The sequence below is a fragment of the Protopterus annectens genome, chromosome 1.part1, assembly GCF_019279795.1.
Source record: "Protopterus annectens isolate FY-2018-M chromosome 1.part1, PAN1.0, whole genome shotgun sequence".
NCBI classification, from domain to species: Eukaryota; Metazoa; Chordata; order Ceratodontiformes; family Protopteridae; genus Protopterus; species Protopterus annectens.
In genome coordinates this window covers 296,108,744-296,128,450 of record NC_056726.1, presented here as the reverse complement: position 1 = coordinate 296,128,450, position 19,707 = coordinate 296,108,744, and the positions used below count along the sequence as shown (strand labels likewise).

At 39.6% G+C, this 19,707-nt stretch overlaps 1 protein-coding gene across 1 annotated transcript in view; it reads left to right on the top strand.

The window, feature by feature from the left end:
• The window catches only part of GSG1 (germ cell associated 1), a 993,143-nt gene that overhangs the window by 662,950 nt on the left and 310,486 nt on the right, over positions 1-19,707 (top strand). Inside the window, exon 4 of the mRNA XM_044074607.1 lies at positions 17,422-17,574. Within this exon, the coding sequence (XP_043930542.1) occupies positions 17,422-17,574 (153 nt within the window). The remainder of the gene's footprint in view (positions 1-17,421; positions 17,575-19,707) is intronic.

The following is a 19,707-nucleotide window of genomic DNA, read 5'->3' as shown; positions in this document are numbered from 1 at the left end:
AATAAAATAAAATAAAAAGCCCTGTCAATTTTGTTTTTCCTCAGATTTTGTATATTACCTCACATCTAGGAATGTTAGTTTTTTTTGGAAGGCATAGCTAAACATGCTCTAAACTAGAATATGCTCTGTCATTACTATCCACGCATTGAAGCTACAATTGTCACAGACTGCAGAATTAAATATCCATGTTTGCTCTCCTTTCAAAACAAAACTCACACCGTTGTCAAGCACTCAACAAAAGGACTTGCCTCACTATACCTAACAGGGATACACTACTGCTAGGCACCCTGCTTTTCAAAATCCTAGAACTAGGCTATTGCTCACCTCTCAGAAGAAAACTCCCACTAAGAAAACCAAACTATTCACTACAAAACAACTAAGATGACATACTCATACTTTGCAGGGTTTGGTTTATACAAGCCACAGGTGAAAAAACCTTTACAGAGCAAGTCTAGCTCTCTGGAATAATATTCCATACGATGTTAACCTTAATAATACCCTAGAAAAAATTTCAAAAAGCCCTGAAAGATCACTTGCACACATATGCCAAATGCTCTTGCTTCCAGGATATCAACTAATGATACCTCAAAATATCCCTCACTTAATATTGTGATTAACTATAGCATTAAATTGAAATGTAGGCATTTAATATCCACCATATGTATGTACATATCCACACTATTGTAAGCATGGATTTTCTGGTGCATTTTATGGATAGACCATGACTGAAAATGGCCAGATGACTAGTGCACTTACCTGTAAACAAACTGTAAAATAAATAAATAAACAAATAAATAACACAGTGAACTCTTGCATCTATATTATAACATTGACAGCTTAGGATGTCAAATGCTAAATCGACACCTGAGCGTCGAACGCTTAAAATAGCGAACAGCCACATCATCAAATTCTTTCCTCGGGAAAGAATTCAGGTGGCTGTCCGTAAACAATATAAACAAACACACCCAAACATAGTGGGGTGCTTCACGCCCACACCCCTCGATGTGGATGGCTGTGCATCCCACACCCCTCCCTAACTAAATATACCATCTCCGAGATCGCTCTACATTAGGGAAATGGCAAATCACTGATAATGGCCACGCAAATTCTTTCCTAAGGAAAGAATTCGATGATGTGGCCTTTCACTATTGTAAGCGTTTGATGCTTAGGTGTCGATGATTAAGCATTCAACAACCTAAGCTGTCGACAATTCAATAGGAACCCGAACATTTTTCTATTATTTAGTTTGGTCATGATCCCGCTATTTTTGCTGGCATTGCCTCCCATTGGATAATTAATGATTTTACAAGACAGTAATATCTCTAAATATTTTGATCAGATTGACTGGATATTCCTGGCTGTGGTGTAATTAAATTATTTATATCTACTGTGGTATCCATTTGATGAATGCAACATAGACCCGGTATCGTTTGTTATATTGAAGTAGCTGAACTAAATGGCTTTATTTTTTTCATTTTCTCTCTGTCTAATAATGGTATAATGTTTTTATAACAGGAAACTTTTATTTCATCTATCCAAAATTGTGGAGGACGAAAAATGTCAATGTGTAATGTCAATACATTAATCTGGTTAAAGTAAGTGTCAGCAGAATGTAAAACTGATCAAAATCTGTATAGCATAACAACTGAAGACCAAGAGAAGCTAAATGAGCATGTCACAGATTGTCGGTCATGTAGCCCAGTACAACCTTATTCAGCATCCTCAACTAAATTAATTTCAGGCATCTAGCTAAAAGTATTAACATTAGCTCTCAATTTTTTCTGAAGTCACTGTAGAAATGAAAGTGCTGGCAATCAGAAAAAAAAAACTAATTTATTACTTGCCAGTTAACTTCTAGCAGAAAATGGAATAGACAGAAATGGATCCCAGTACTGTCCATACAATAAGAGAAGCACTTCCTTTACAGAAAAAGCTACCATGTACATTATTACATTTCTGTCCTGCTGTTTTTAAAGCTTTTACCTATGACAAATGGTCACAGTTACTGGCTTTCAAAAATCTTTTTTTTTTTTTCTTCGAGGTGACCGTATCTGAGGAGGTTTCTTTTTTTTTTCTATGGGAATATATTTTGTTTGGAAGCATAACTGCAAGCATTTCAGAAATTGGAGGGCTTACCCCCAAACACGTACCTCTTTGCACGTGTTCATATTTTACTGCATATGCTCGCTCAAATCTGATGGTTTATAGCAAGTGATAACTAATTATTTCATTTATTTGTTTGTTAACATCAAGTCTATAAATCTATGCAATAAACTGGAATTTATTTTACATGATATAAATGTACATGGTTATGTATTTATTCTATCTCACAAAGGAAAATGTTTCAGAAATAACAACTGGTGAGCTGTTGCTACTGCCCTGCACTTTGCAAACACTCCAAGAGCTGTGATGTGACTGAAGACCAGCCACCTAAATTGATTTGCTTTGGCCTAGAAGCAGGGGTATCTCTTGGTCTCTTTCACAATTTTGATATCGCAGTTGGCATATGGAGATCCATAGAGCATATGCTATCTCCAGTCGATAGACATAAGGAGAATCTTTTGCACCAAGATCAGTCAAAACCTTTTCTTTAATACAAACTTGTTTAGAATACTGAGATCTAGGATGGGCCTGAGTCCTGTATTTTATTTTTCTTGCCAAAAACCACAACACTTGACTAGTAACCACACTTTGAGTGGAGGAAATCTCGTAACTGGCAGCAGTTTAGTTAGCTTTCCCATGGTGAGCTGACTGTGACTATTGCTAATAGCACATCTACTGGTGATCCCTTTGTACTCTTATGAATATCCTTTGGGGAAAATGCAATCTAGTGTCCACAGCTATCAGGGTCTTTCCCAGCTCTATCATATTCTTACTGTATCTACTGTATTGTCCACCAAACAGGAGTGGTACTGTAAAAGGAAACTGTATTTTTTTATTTATTGACATTTTTTTACCAGGAAAGTCCGACTGGGTAGAAGTCCATTTTCAGTGGAGGAGAAAAGCTCCAAATTATTAAAAAATATTTTAAGAACAATAATTTTACAATCTTCATAAATAAAAAAAAACATAGGTTCATAGGTTCATAGTGTGATACTAGGCTATTAGCCCAGAGGCCCTTACAAACCTACCCAAGAATTTTGCCCATGTTCCCACAAAGTCAGCATCTGTATCCCCTGTCCAACAGGGACAAAGGTGGGATCCCAGGGGTGTTTTTTCTGTTTCCCATCCTATCATCCAGGTTCCTCTTAAAGATGGCTAGAGAGGTACTATGCTTTACATGGAGAGGGAGTCTATTCCATAGATGGGGGAGCCTTGGGCCAGAAATCTATCCCACTGACAAGTTCTATTAATGTCACAGACCAGGTTGAGGCCTTGCCTGTGGGTTGCATGAGTGGAGTTTGCATCTGCAGTTTAACTAATTATAATAAAATAGACATAATATAAAAACATTGGTTATGAATCGATACAAGGTATATGACAATCATTTAATATTTAGAGAGATTTTAAACCATTTGCAAAGAAATTAAAGGTAAGTTAGTTCACTACAACTAGGAATTTCAATATGAAGTGAGGGAAAACAGGCTTATGGTCTATTTAGAGAGAAAGTCAGGGAAGAGAATTAGCAGTTAAGAAAGTAAGTGAAGAAGGAAAAGTAAGGAGATGGGTATAAGGAGTGAAAATATACTTGTTCACATTTAGGGATATAGTTTATCCTGGTTTGGAGAAAGAGCAAAGCCAGATTTTAGCTAGGAAATCTTCCACGGTGGTTTTGAAAGATGGGAGGGTGGGCATAGACCTGATGGATACAGGTAAGGAGTTCCAGGCCTTAGCAACTTTCTACGAGTACAGGCAATGCCCAGCAGATTTGCTAGGTTTGTAGACAGACAGGAGTCTTTGGTAACTGGATCATAATGACCAACTGGGAACATAGTTGTGCAGATTGTTTTTTAGTGCTGGACAGGCAGATGTATGCTGGATAATTTTAAGGGTGTTAAGGGGTTGTGTATATGTTAGCTGATGTGGTAGTTCTAACCAATTTAGTCTATTCAGAGCTATTTACAGTGCTGGGTTCTGAGGGTCTATATTACGATGTCGACAGGGCTGTTCATTGAACACGCTTACATAGATACATATGCACTGAAATACTAAAACATTGAACTGCCACAAAAGCATTTTTTTCCCCCCAGGGAAAAAAAATCACTGGGCCAACAATAAACAAAACAAATAATCAGACACTATGAAGTGGGGGATATCACCCACCACACCCCCCAATGTGGGGGGCTGTGCCCCCCCCCCACCCTCCTACCTAAATATACCAACTCAGAGATTGCACTACAGTGGAGGAAAGGGCAAATTCCCAACAATGGCCAAGAGATTTTTCCCCAGGGAAAAAATTTGCTTATGTAGCCATTTGGAGTGTTGGTATTTCAGTGGATATGTGTCGATGAAAGGGTGTTCAATGAACAGCCCTTTCGAAAAGGTAATATAGACCCAGGTTCTGAAAGGGTTGTGTGCTGCAAATTTAGCAACTTTGTCATAGCATTGTTCAAGTTTACCTTTTTGTGAAGTCTGGGGGTTATTAAGGATGGCAGCACTATAAAGAAGTGTGGGAAGGAGATAAGTAGTGGCAACTGCAGTTTTAGTTGCGTCGGTAAGAAAGCTTTTGGCACTGTAAAGCGTCCCTAGTTTTTGATGAGTTTTTTCTTATGCAGTTTTGTATATGCAGGTCAGATGTAAGAATATCATCTACTGTCACCCCTAATAGTTTGCTCTGAGAAGTGACTTTAGTGGTTGTATTATCAAGAGAGAGGACTTTAAATTTAGTTTTTTCATGAGAGAGGGATATTGGGAAAAAAGTAGTTGCTTGGTCTTTTTTGGGTTGCTCATGAGCTGTGAGTTATGAAGCCATGTTTCAGTGGCTGTTAAAGCTTCCTGAATATTTTTTGGAGGTGTATCACATTGTCAGGTGTGCAAATGAGAGTGGAATCATCTGCGTATTGTATTAGGGTGGCCTGTTGTGTGGATGCATAGAGGGTGTTGGTAAAAATGTTAAATAGGAGGGCACCAAGAATAGAGCCTTGTGTTACACTGGTGGTGATTGGGAGGTAAGGAGAGAGCATGGAGTGCCATTTTACTGATTGATACCTATTGGACAGGTAGCTTTTTTCTCTAAAATCCTTTTTTTTTCGTCTTAATATGTCAGCTTTGTGTGTTCAGCAAAATCTATGAGCGGGAGTCATGCATACTTGTGCATTGTTATGTCTGCTGGTGCAGCTCAGTCTGCACACTTGGCCAATGCTCTTCAGTTTTTCCCTTAGATCTTGCTAGTTCTTTCTCTCTCTCTCTCTTGCACTTCAAATACCTTAATTGCTTTGCACTTCAACAGGTTTTTGTAGCAATTATTGTAACACACCTAAGTGCCATCAGCACTAGTCATTCTTCACATAAATAGCTGCAGTACTTATTAGTTACAACCACACCTCCTGGCATGATTACAGGGCAGTCCCTATGCTTTCTCCTATTAACCTGGTGCACTTGGGCATTCTAAGGCAGTGTAGCAACTGCTTCATGTACACAGACACCCCTCTCCTCTTACTTCCCAACACTCAGACTTGTGAGAGATGCACTTATATCACCAAATTGGAAGCTATGCACTCTCCAGCCAAGACCGAACTAGCTGATCAAGAGAAGAAGGTCAACACCTGCACCACACTACATGGAACACATAGCCCTCCAGAACACCCGACATCACAGCTGTCACATAAAAATACAAACCACACACCCACCTTCGCGGAGGTTCTCAACAGAAATTTACCCAAACAGCAGAGACCTTCTAGACAGAAATGCACTCGACCACCACAACACAGCATAAACCACAGGACACATAGCTCACCTCCAGACTATGCCCCTCAACCTAAGCCCCTAAGGCTAAACACCTTGCCCAATACACTAATCATAGGTGACTCAATAGTGAGACACACAGATGTCCCACTCACTAGGTTGAATAAGGAGAAGGTAACAGTCAGCTGTCTGTCAGGTGCCAGAATTTGACACATAACACATGCACTCAGATCACTCCACAAGTACAAGTATGACTCTGTCATTGTCTGTGTGAGTGTGAATGACCTGAGATGTACCTCCCTGGGCTACATAGAAAGAGACATGGTGGAGCTCTCGGATTATGTGGCCAAAGCAGATATGATACTAGCCCTGAGCAGTATCCTACCGTCACCCAGAATGATACTGCAGTACAAACAAAAAATGATTGACTTCAACAATTGACTAAGTTTCTGGTGTCATTCTAAGGGGATCCAGTATCTGTCTGCTTGGGATGATATTATTGACAGACCTCGATGCTATGCTAGAGAAGGCCTGTATCTGTCACCCCTGGGTTTCCGGGTACTGGCTAAGGCTCTTGCCACCCCTATAGTGCCTTTTTAGGCAGTGTTCCAAAGACCAAATTACCACCATAACATCTATAAATAAATGCAATCTGAGGGTCATGCTGCTCAGTCATAGAAGTGTAAATCTCAAGATGCACTCACTCAAAGCACTCCTCAAATTGGAGAACATCGACATTTGTGCTGTAACGGAGACCTGGTTTAAAGCACCAGAAAGCACCCCTGCGCTACAAGGCTATAACTCATTCCACACCTTTTTGCCCCGAAACATGGACCGAAGCTCCAAAGGTGGTGATGTCTCCATATTCATAAAGGATATGCACACCTCCAGACTAGTAGCCCAGCATAACCATCTGAGATACTTCAGGTACAACTAACATTGGATAAGACAGCGATCCAGGTCATAGCCTGCTATAGGTCCCCAACCATGTCCCTAGACTCTCACTCCACATTCCTAAGCACCCTGGAATCTATCAAGGTCCAATCCAACACTCTCATACTAGGAGACTTCAACTACCCCTCCATCAACTGGGAAAACTACTCAAGCACTAATACACTAGCCCAATGCTTCCTGGAAATCATCAATTCCAATGCCCTGGACCACCTCATTCTGATCCCCACTACAGGAAGCAACATCCTTGACCTGGTTATTACCAACATGGGCGACCATTGCTCTACACCAATAGTCAATCCCTTCCTTGTCAGATCCGACCATAAACTAATTACCATGGAAATCTACATTTCACCCACACCCCCCGCAAAGGTAACCACCTTGAAAAACTTCTCCAAAGCTGGGTTTGGGCTCCTAAAAACAGAGGTGGCTAACTTCACAGCACCCATGCCAATGGAAAATAGCTGCATGACTGCCATATCATACACCAATGCACTGTAAGAACATGTACATAAATGCATGGAACTAGCCATACCCAACAGAACCAAGACTGGTGGTCCCCTGCCATTAATAAACTCTCCCACAGAAGGAGGAAACTGTTGCAGAAAAAGGTGAAGTCCCAAGACTGGAAAAACTCCCTTATTAGCCTCAACAAAAAGTTGAGATCCCTCATCAAATCCTCCAAAGCCAGCTATGAAGGCAGAATTGTGGCAGACACTAAAAACAATCACAAAGCCATCTACAGTTATATTAAGAACCTCCACGACAATACCCAGATTTGCTCTGAGTTACTGCACAATGGTACCTCCTATACTGAACCAACAGATTTTGCCAACATACTGGCCGACAGATTCAGTGCCAGCTTTACCCCCCCCCCCAAAGGAACAATCACAATACCGGAAGATTGCCAGGCACCCAGCATTACTGCAGCACAGGTTAAAGCCACATTGTCCAAGGCCAAGAATACAGCTTCCATGGGACCTGATAATATCCCTGACTGTGTTCTACACAAACTACAAAGCAAACTGGCACCACATCTGTGTGCCCTGTTCAGTCACAGCCTCATCTCAGGCTTTGTCCCTACTGAATGGCACACTGCTGCAGTCATCCCTCTCCATAAAGGGGGAGTGACTACAGACCCTGGGAATCATCGCCCCATTAGTCCAACTAGTCTGATATGTAAGGCTATGGAGCGCATCATCATGAACCTGATTAACAAGGATATAGGGAAGCTCCAAACTCTAGATCCCATGTAATTTGGTTTTGTGAAAGGGAGATCATGCCTGCTCAACCTGGTTGACTTCTTTGAGTCAGTCACCGGGGCTGTATACAGCCTACCTCGATCTGGCCAAGGCCTTTGATACCATTCCCCACTCAGGAATTATTGATAAACTCACCAAGCTAGGCATCAACCCCTCATTAGGTGGGTTGCAAATTGGCTCACAGATAGAACACACAGTGTGAAAGTAGGGGACTCCAAGTCAGACTGCCAACCAGTCATGAGTGGAGTCCCACAGGGATTGGTCCTGGGTCCTCTCCTGTTCAGCATCTATTTCTCAGAAGTCTAGGCCAACACAAAGGGACTCTGGCTGACCAAGTTCGCAGATGACTGCAAGCTGGGAGACATTATTAACTCCCCAAGTGATGCAGACATCCTACAGAAAGGCTCACTGAGACCAATGACTGGTGTCAAAACCATGGCCTTAAGCTTAACACCAAAAAATGCGTTGTCATCCCCTTTGGTAAAAACTCACTTCCCTCTAATTACCACATCGATGGGAGCCCACTAAACACTGAAGGCATTATAAGATATCTGGGGATGCAGATTGACAGCAACATCTCCTTCAACCGCCACATTGCCACTGTGGTCAGAAAGTCCTTCTATGTAGCACATCTAATTCCCAAGGGTTTTGCATCCAGGAAGAAAGAGGTCATCGTCTCTCTCTACTCTTCCCTCATTAGACCAATCATTGAGTATAATGCCCCATTTGGCATGTACCTCACTAGACACCAGCAACAGATGGAGAGGCCACAGAAGTAGCTCACGAAGAGGATCCTAGGCATTAAACACATGTCCTACATGGACAGACTCAAAAGACTCCAGCTATTCTCTGTCTCATATTGTCTACTAAGAGGTGATCTCTGCTTGACTTACAAAGCTGTCTGACCCAGCTCTGTTAGAAATGCTACAGCTAAAGAAATCCAATCCCTCCACACCACATGCTCCAGAGACCTCAGCTTCATTACCACAATCAACAGAACATGATGGAGGGACAGGTTCATAACCCAAAGACTGCGCACGCTCTGGAATAGACTTCCCATACATGTCAAGCAGAGCACCTCACTGTCCCTTTTCAAGAGAAATCTTGATGAGTGGATGGGAAATAGAAAGTTCACCCCGGGGATCACTCCATTGGCTCTACTTGATAGGCACTTCTATGGGCTAGACTTGTAAAGGCTCCAGGGCCATTAGCCTAGTACACACCTATGAACCTATGTTATAAATGACACAAACCATGCAGATCATTAAGTATGAAGACATGTCAGTTTGAATGCTAATATTTTCTTTTTGTGGCCATCTGGCAACTCCTCAAGCACATGAAGTATTGATCACTTAGATTCCTGTAAAAATATAGCACGTGGGATAAATCATTTATCTTTCTTACATATTCATGCTCCTTTAACCTGTCCATTGCTCTTGACTCTTATCCGGTGGGTGGATGGGAGGGGGCTTTGAGCTCTGAGGTGTGGGAGCCCTTTTCAGGGATACAACATAAACAATTGTAGCTGGTTTGGGGTTTTTGGCCAGGCTGACCAATCTCTGGGTAGATGAATGATTTTAGCTGACTTCATGAACACTGGCACTGCTGTCTACAGTTTGTCCCAGCCAACCTTGGAGACATTTGTTAGGATGTTCAATAATGACTACCAGGAACATCTGAGGTTAAATCTGCATGCTTCCTGCTGTCTTCTCTGTAGTGAGGAAAATGGGTCTGTGAGCCAGCCTTTTTTCTTGCATTAACCTGAAAAAATTCTACTAAATGTTGTGCTGTCAAGAGGTAACTCAGGGGAAGCGAAGCCACTTCATCAGCAAAGACTGTGATAGGAGACTCTTCTGGTGACCCCAGGCATGTCAGCTTGAATGCAGTTTATGGAACTTTATGGGGAAGCTCTTTGACTCGAGTGATGAAAAGGGCCTTGTTTTAGTTTGAGTATCCAGCGAAGACTGACCTGAAGAAGGATTTTTCCCATTGTAAACTAAGTCACCAACACTGAGCTTTGAACGTACATCTGCATTGATGCTGGCATGTATTCTTGCCCTGACATTTGACTAGCGTGCATGGGTATTGACTGCAATGATATTGTATGTAGCAGTGTCAACATGACCTGATATTAGGCTATCAGTGTCAGAGGAATGGGAGTCAGTACATCAAATGCTTCTGCTAATGCTGGTGGACAAGTAATGGACATCAACTCCAGCACTGAGAAAAAAATGTTGCATCAGAAATAGACCCTCCCTATACAGCACTGAGTACTGCTTTGTTGACTACTTTGGTAATGGGCAATCATTGCCAAATATCTTGGCTGCAGAGAGACTGGTTTTAGCTTGACTTGCCTATGGTAATGCCATGTGCTGCATGGCTGTTGGAGACAGGGGCCTCTGTAACAGCATTTTAATCATCACTAGTGATGAAGACAATGCCAGTGAATATTTTGGCATCCAAGAGGTCTAGCATCTCATCTCATACGTTACCCACTACTCTAGCCAATTTCATGTAATCCATTTCCTGCGGTGCTTGTACCCATGATGTTCATTAATCTGAAGTCATTCCCCTTCTTTGTTAGTAAGCAGTCAGACAGGCAAACACCTTATAATTTAAAGATCACTTTCTCAGAGTCTACCCTGAAACTTCAAATACTCCAGACAAATCTGAAATGCACTGAGCACTTCTACTCAGTCCTTCGTTCAAAGATTGGCAAATCCGTCAGTAAACATATAAAATCCATGCTATCACTAACAAAATTCCTCTGTGAATTAAAAAATAAAACATCTTTTCGAACAGGCTCAATACAAATGCAACTAAAAGGGTCCAACTACCTAATATCCTACCTGTACACTATAGTTTTTTTTTTAGTTCTGGATCTAACCCTATGTCTTTTATCCAATCATCTGTTAAATTGTTTACATAAAACAATCACACACTTCCTTGTACTCTCCTAAACATCCACTCCCTCCTCCCATCAACCTTCCCCTTGCTCCCTAGAAATGTAACTTATATGAACAAGACTGTACGAGCCTAGTATAGCTGCATATTTGCCTAGCAGTTGGTGTAGGGAGTTAAGTTGTGAGCTACAGTTCCTGTGAAGCAGGGTTTGATTCCCTCAGCTCGTGTTTGCGTACCATGTGATATTCACCAAGTCATTTAACCAGCCAGTGTTGAGGAGCAACTGGGAATGTGGAGAAGGATGTCTTGGACCGCAAGCCTCATAACTACCTACGAAATTTGTAGTGACTCCATTGTAACTTTTATTTACATGACGCAGTATGGTGTCATTATGCATATTATCTACAGTACATATATTCCAGTTGCTTGTCTTTTGTTATGCATTATTTCTGTTATTTTTGCATTATTATACATATCTGTGTTTTCCTGTGTTTGTCTACTTAAATCTGTAAGTCCCTGAGCTGAACAACAAATACATACATACATATACATATACATATATATATATATATATATATATATATATATATATATATATATATATATATATATAAATCCTTGCTATGCCAAGGTGAAGACTTCAGCAGTGTAATGGTGTCCTACATGGAAGTCACACCTTAGCTTTAGTCATTTTAATTTTGGGGCTAAGCCATTGATGGGCTGAAGAACCCTCTAAAATGAACACTTTTGAGATGGCACCAGGACCACTGGTGCCAGGACTGAGAACACCACTGATACCACTTTTTTCATTTACAAAGTCAGGGCGGAAGGGTACTTTTTCATTGCCCTTCTGGGTAAAGGCAATTCAGTAGGTTGAAAAGGGTTATATTCAGAATCACAGCTTCCAGGCAGTCAAGACTGCCACCTTGCAAAAAGCTGCTTCTGCTTCAAATGGACATTAAGTTTCTCTCTATGCCCTTTTTATGGGTTGCTGTATTAAGTTTGCACCCATTAGGAAAAAGTGATGTATATTGTGAAATTCACTTATGCAAAATACACAGCCAGATTACCATTCATTTTCAGAGATGTACCCACCACAGGCACACTACTTAAATAGTGACTTCATTATATAATGTACTTGGTAAGGAATGGGCTGCAAGCCCTACACAACAATAGGAAGAGGAATCTAAAACACTGGCCAAAAGGTAGGATTGAAAAGAGACGTGAAGAAAAGAAGTTAGCAGAGCAAGTCTGTAAAACTGCAGCACCATGGCAGTAAACGTTTAGAAGAAAAAAAATAACACAACATTGTACCAGAGTCGTAGCTAGGTCATGTGATGCCCTGGGCAGTCCCCAGACTGGCACCCCTCTCAGCTAGAAGTTGAGGACCAAAAAGAGTCTTCCCAATATTGATGAACAAAAATAATGACCCTCACTTTCATACTGCTGTAGCTATCACACAAACTACTCTGAATAGTAACTGTAGCAAAGAATATATGCAAGCTCAGTGCTACGCTTACTAAACACAGTAACCTGCTAATACAGTATTAACATTCATTTAACAAGATGCACTATATCACCTGGGGTTCATTAATGACTTGTGGTAATGCACTCACTCTCCAGCTGCGATTTCTGATCATACCTCCTAAGTGTCTGTACATGGGACAGCTTCCCCCTTTACTTCACCCTTATAATGGCTTTGAACTGAGCTAAGCTGCTCTGAAGAATTTTCTGTATCAACAAACTAGACACATTGCAGTGAAAAAATGGAGAGAGAGAGAGAGAGAGAGAGAGAGAGAGAGACCTAATGGTTAAGGTGTGTGCCTTACAAACACAAGGTACAGGGCTTGAATCTCACAGGGGATAACTGGCTAGGCTTAAAATGGCTCGCAAGGGCAGTCAGCCTAGTACTAACCTATGAATCTCAGGGGAGGAGGAAGGACCTCTGAAGAAATTCTAGGTGCTCATCAGTCTTAATGCCAGCAGCATTCAATCCTACTAGTTATTGAAGATGAACCACTTCTTAACAGACAGTTAGAGGGTATTTTGAATAAAATAGTTGGAAAAGAAAGTTAACAGCAATAAAAAGCAGTTAATCTCATTACAATTTTATGAGGAAAGGATAAGATTTGCATGGTTCTTAGTAAACGTTAAAATTATAACTGCCAACTGGTTATCAGTCTATTTCCAGAAGTATTAAAACTATGTGTCATGAGACTTATCAGGCAGACATATCATCTAAATCCTGGCCTAAAAAGAGGAGGCAATTTGTATTCCCAGGGGATGTGAACACCTCCCTTCTGTGCCTTTCTGTAAAAGCAGAGATAGCTGATTGAATACTGGTAGAGAGAAGCCAAAGGAAAAAAATAGATTGTGCAGGGCTGTCTATTAGGACTTAAATGACTGAAGAAAGATTAATGAAAGTGAAATGATGATTTATTAAACGCTCAGAAGGTCCTTAGTAAGAATAGCGTAAATATCAGCTCACTGTGTACCCTCTCCCCACACACTCCTCCCTTAACATACATTCTTTTTATAGTAATAGAGAGGAGCATTTTTGTGCATGATGTGTAAAGAAGATAACATGTAAATGTAGTATAAAAACAGTCCCTAGCCCACCTCTGCTTCTCTCTTCATCTTATAGGTAAGTAAGTTAAGTACCAGGCTAGTTGCTCTTGCAAGACATTTTAAGCCTAGCCAATTTCCCTCAAGAATGAGAATTAGACCTTGTACTTTGTGTTTGTGAAGTAAACACCTTAACCATTATGCCAACCCCCTTAAAAGTTTTTTTTTAACCAAGTAGCCTCATTGGGCACACAGTCCATTTTCAGGGTGATTCTGGAGCAATGCCTGATTAAGTAACTTACTCAACGTAACAAAGTAGGCAAATGAGGGCTGGGGTGGAATCAAACCCTGTATTACAGGAACTACAGCACAACAGTTGATAGCCTTAACCCACTGTGCCAATTGCAGACATCTCAATAAGGCTTTATAGCTGACAGCCTTTATTTCTGCAATTCAGCAATGCAGAAAGCATATAATTTAGCTTAATTTCATCTAGACCGTAATAAATGTATGCATGTGTTTGCTGATAGAATGCATATACATTACATGAGTTTGCCAGCCGGATCATACATATTGCACATATATTAATATGTAAGCTTCTTTTTATATGTAACATGAACTGTTGTCTTTAGAAAAGGCTCACATTATATTTTTCATATAAATGTACAGATTCGGTTAACTTTAGTTGCAAGTAAGCCAATGTGTATGAACTCTGATCTCCTACTTGACATTTTTGGCTTTTAACTTCAAGTAAGCTCTGTGCACAAGGAAAGAATGTTTTAAAATAACATTTGATCTTGCAACATGAAACACATTACTCCAGTCTATGCGTATTACAGACAGCTTCATTTTTCATGGTTACAGATAAAGGAATACAGAAGGATATGAAACTTGGTTGGCACACGGAGTCTCTTACAGTTTATTTTATTTATTATTTTATTTACTATTTGGTAACTGGGTAGGTGGACTGGTCCAGTGGCCCTGTTCAGCCGCTACCCCGGCTCAGAGGTAATAAACAGTCCGAGTAAACTTAAGTTGCATTCTTCAAATATGACAGGGTGTTAGATTTACATAGTTACAAAAATTTAAAAAGTTCGTATGCAGTTATTATACAATTTTTATCAAGTAATATGTTATATAGTTCTTATATATTACTAATAAAGTAGCCAGGTCCTATCGGCTTACATGGGTTTCAGTACAGTTTGGTTGTATGAAATCTTGTTAACCTTCTTAAAGGTTTAAAATATAATTTCATTGAAAAAAAAATTCAAATGAAAGTGAGTATAAAACAGGGATTAAAGAGATAGGTCTAGAGACTAAGAAAAGAACAAAAGAACATAAGAGTAAGAAGAATTTAATGGCAAAGGAGAACAGTGGAGATACTGTACATCTTTTTAGAATTTTAAGCCTTTTAAAGAGTATATCCATTATCTCAAAAGCATTTGCAAGCAGCTTCCTTGACGAGGTGCTTGAGAAGAGATTTCTTAAACTTGGTAAGAGTATCTAGATGCCTTGCTTCTAATGGTAGTTTGTTCCACAGAGCTGGGACTGCTTGTGAAAAGGCTTGTTCACAAATGACTGTTTTAAATGGGGGACTTTTGAGTGATATTACGTTCTCTGAAGACTTCCTTAAGGAGCAGGACTGTATCCTGACTGGGAGTTTACTTTTCAGAGGGGTGCAGTAATTGTCATTTAGAATTTATTCAGTAATCTGCATAGAAGATAAGTGGACCTTTCAGTTATGAGTAGTAAATTTTGGCCATTTAGAAGGTTGCAATGCTTCTTACAAGCTTGTAAATAAAGTATTTATTTTTTGTAGATTTGTATTTTACCACTGTATCAAGTTGCCTTATTCTAAGAGCATATATTAAGGGGAAAGTAAACCATTTAGGTAAGCATTTTCCTTGATATGTGTGAACACCAGAAGCATCCCTTTGAAGTCATCTACTCCTACTACGAAAAGGGCTTATGCTGTGTATATGTATTTTCCAAGTAGTGAGTTTATAGTTGTTAACAAAGTAGAGCTATATAATATATAATCTGAAACAAATGTAGGGGTCTTATGGTTTGTTTATTTACAGTACACTCAAGTTATGATTGTTTTTACAGCTTGACCACCCTGTCTGTTGCAACTTTGATTTTTTGTAAAATCATTTTTTGCTTCACTGCAAGAGAGGGTGTTTGCAAAATAGAACCTTAATAGGTTAAGGGTAGTGTTAGAAAAAAGGTCAGTTGTGATAAGCACTGCAGAAATGTAGCAGATAGCAGTAATTTATCTAGAAGTGCGTACTAGCAAAGGAAGAGAGGAAAAATGTGTTTAATATTTACAGAAGCAGTTGAGAAATACAGAGACCAAATATCAGAACAATGACCAAAAAAAAAAAACACCAGTAAGCAATAGTTCTAGTAGAGCTGCTTGGTTCTACATCTCTTTTCTTAAACAGGTTTATATTTTGTAACATCTGACAAATCTACCTGAAAGTAAGGAACAGACAGAAGTATCTGCTAATGCAAGTCCATAGGTTCATACTCAAGTACTAGGCAATCTACCAAAAAACTTTACAAGCCTAGTCAGTAATCCATAGTCAAAGGTCCCTCAAGCCTCAAGGATGGCTTCACAGGATAGACAGGAGAGAATTTGAGACTGCTCATCCAATTATCTTAGTGTACTATGAAGATGGAAAAGAAGTTAAACTGTTTGACCTATAGGGGACATTTGAACTAGAAGAGTAAGATACACTGGGATATGAATCTGTCACACCTACATGTCTTATTTATCTGTTGATGAAGGTTTAAGAAAATATTGGTTCTAGGAAGGAATAACAGGTCAGAGAAGGTCAAGTCTTTCATTGCTCCAGTGTTTAGACTGAGATCATCACAAAGCAGACCAAGTACAGAGGAATAAGTCTGTGTGGATAACTGTGGCTTTTGAGGCCATTACTATTTTTAATTTGGGATATCTGAGATTTTTCAGATTGAGTGATGTGGTGACAAATGCATGACAAAAGAGGCATTATATTTAATAATGAGTCTAACAAGAAATGAGTAAAGATGCAATAAAACTTATGTAGGTGGTGGTTATAGGCTAACAGGATCATTTTCTAAGCATGTGACACAACATATAAACATATTACAGCAACAAAAAAGATCAAACAAATAATTGAAGATGCAAAAGACCACAACTACAAAACATCACCAAAAGAAAACAATGTCCTTTTGCAACCTTTAAACCAAAACCTTACCACAATATTCAGACTTAACTTGTCTGAATACTAGTAGTGTTACAGAAAGTTGTTTATTTAAATTTTTAAGGTAAATTGTAGAGTTAAGGATAAGGTCAATATTAGGGTTAGCACTCATTACTAATGTGGGCAGGGGGAGCTTTATCTGTATATATCAAGCTATAGTTTTCCCAGTACTGACATAAAGCTGTGAGAGTTTGACATGTTAAGGCTGGGAAAAACTGAAGGCAAGCATAGGAGGGATAGCAAAGACTAAGATGGATAGACAGCATGACTGACGTAATTAATATAGATTTTCAGGAAATGTAAGACGTAGATGTTGTCAGGTCTAATATGCTAAAAACTGGATTTTTGTTGAATTCATAAAGAGAACTGTTAACTTGCTTTTACTTGTGGCTCTGGTTGTGGCTGAAAATCCTACGACCAGCCCACCTACCCTGTTAACAAATTGAAATACACAAATTGGGTTAAAAAAAATGTTGAAACAACTCATCTCAACATTAAAATAACCTAATGGGAAAACATGCAGGTACTGAATTATTGAGATACTCTATTCATTCAAATACAGTCTGCCATGGCAGAGTCTCTCTTTGTGCTCCCTGTCATCATTTTTCATGTTAATTAGCAACAAAATTTTGTCTGTCTGTATGCAGGAATTTTGTGGCTCTCGCTGGTTTCGGAGGTGATCTACATCTCGCTTCTCATCCTAAGTTTTGGCTTGATGTTGATAGAAATCTTCTGCTCTGGCAACCCTGTCTGCGGACTGAAACTCAGTGCATTTTCTGCAGTGTCATCTGTACTGTCAGGTAAGGAAGTATGATCCACAGATACCATCATGTTCACACGCAGACACACTTGTGAATATCAGCAGTATGAGATTATGTTCTGTGATATCATTCATCTGAATCTCTGATCAGTATATCACTACAGTCATTCTTTATATGTAACACAACACAGCTATTGGTGACATTATTATCACACTTCAGCTATGAAGTATGTTATGAGTTATGACATAGGCCTGTCTCACCAAAAGAGCTTGCAACTCAGAAAAGTTCCCTTTGGGGGGAAAAAAAAAAGCTTACATTTTCTTATGTTTTACTGATGTTTTATTATTTCTCTTCAGGAAAGTTATTTTAAAACTAGAGTGTTATGTTTTAATGGATTGTCTCAAAACTGTAAATTACTTTTAAATAGAGCACTCATTATTTCTGTCAGTTTAAAAGTAATGTTAACTAACTGATAAAATACTTTATGTGGAGAAATTGTGTTTATTTTAACATTGTGGGACTGCCATAATGTTTGAAAGTGCTTTGCATTGTGTTTTTCTGTTAAAAAGTAACTTTTGACATTTTTGAGGACTGGTAGTTTTACTGACATTGTTGCTTTTTTTCCCCAGGATAAAGGCACCATTTTCAGCTTGACCATGGAACAGATTAGCACTCCCGTAGTTAGGCCTTCTTCCAGGCACAAAAAGAAAAAGTTAAGTAAATACCCTTTGCCACCACAGCAGGCTAGCAGTTTGCCTCAGACACAAGTGTGTGACTATGCTGTGGGCATTTATTATACATCAAACCACTTATCTTTTACCCCAGATCCCTCTGGTGTAGCACCTACAGTCATGGACCAAGGGCTAACCACATCTTTTGCAGCTGTTGGAGTCCCCTCAGTGGGAAAGGGAGGACCACTCTTGTCAGTCCTAGAAGAGGGAGCATGGAAGGTCACTCTGTTTTGCCAGAATGCTGTGCCCACCCCTGCAGAAGCAACAGCTGCCATTACTAACATAGTTGGCCCAATTTTTCCTGACAAAAAGAAACAGAACACCAAGCATGTAACTCCTCCTCCTCAAATTTCTTTGGATAGTAGCAGTGTACTGGGACTGGCTCAGGGTCTGATTCGGATTATTAATCCTTCTTGTAGATTCTGAATCTGAACAGAAGGATGCAGAGACAGATTTTGGGTACTATCCTCAGATTTTTGATTCAGACTCAGAGGAGAGTTCACTTTTTGATTCTCCCTGTGGAGGCTTCTCATTCTCTCAGACTGTTGCTAGAATGCCCCAGTGTTTTCAGTTGGAGAACACTGACGTTTCTCAGTCCTTCAAGAAGTACTATGAGTTGTTACAGAAGGATTTTCCACAACCTACACCCACTTCTCCTGTCCTGTCTACTTTAGAAGATGTCTGTCTTACTGCCTGCAGTTTGCCTGATTTGCACTGAAAAACTGTCCTTAAAAAGGCAGATAGGATGTATACAGTTCCTCAGTCTTTTAAATTTAAATACACTATTCACAAACCTGACCCAGCAACTATAGCCCTAGTTGACTCTTCTGCTGTTAAGCATTTAGTTAGTTCCATTTCTATTCTTTCTAATAAGGATGAGGAAGTTATTGATAGGTATGGGAAAAATGTATATACTTCTGCAACTTTAAATTTCAGAATTTTGAATTGTCAGGCCCATATGTTAAAAGTTTATTCTGACATACTGTGAAAGTATAAGAAATGTTTTAGCTACAGTTTCTTCTTGTGAAGAAAAATCTGTTTTAAATTACTTAGTTTCTTTTGTTGCACAGGTCACTACTCATTGTTTGCAATGTGTGTATGACTCTGTTGATACTTCTGCCAGGGCTGTGGCCACTGGTATTGTTTTAAGGAGGTTTACTTGACTGCATTCTCAGAACATTACAGGTGATATTAAGAATAACATTTTAAATTCTCCCTTGGATGGAGATTTAGTGTTTGGTACCCTCTGCTGTAGTGGCGATCAAAAAGTGTGATGAATGAGGAAAGCTGATCCAGGGAATCTCTAAGATTTTTCAGCCCTCTTTTTCTAGATTGCCCAAGAGATTTTCTTTCTCTTCATCCAATTTAAAAAAAAAAACAAACAGAATAAAGTGTCTCAACAGAATTCAGGTAAGCAGATGTTTAAGAAGTGGCAAAGAGT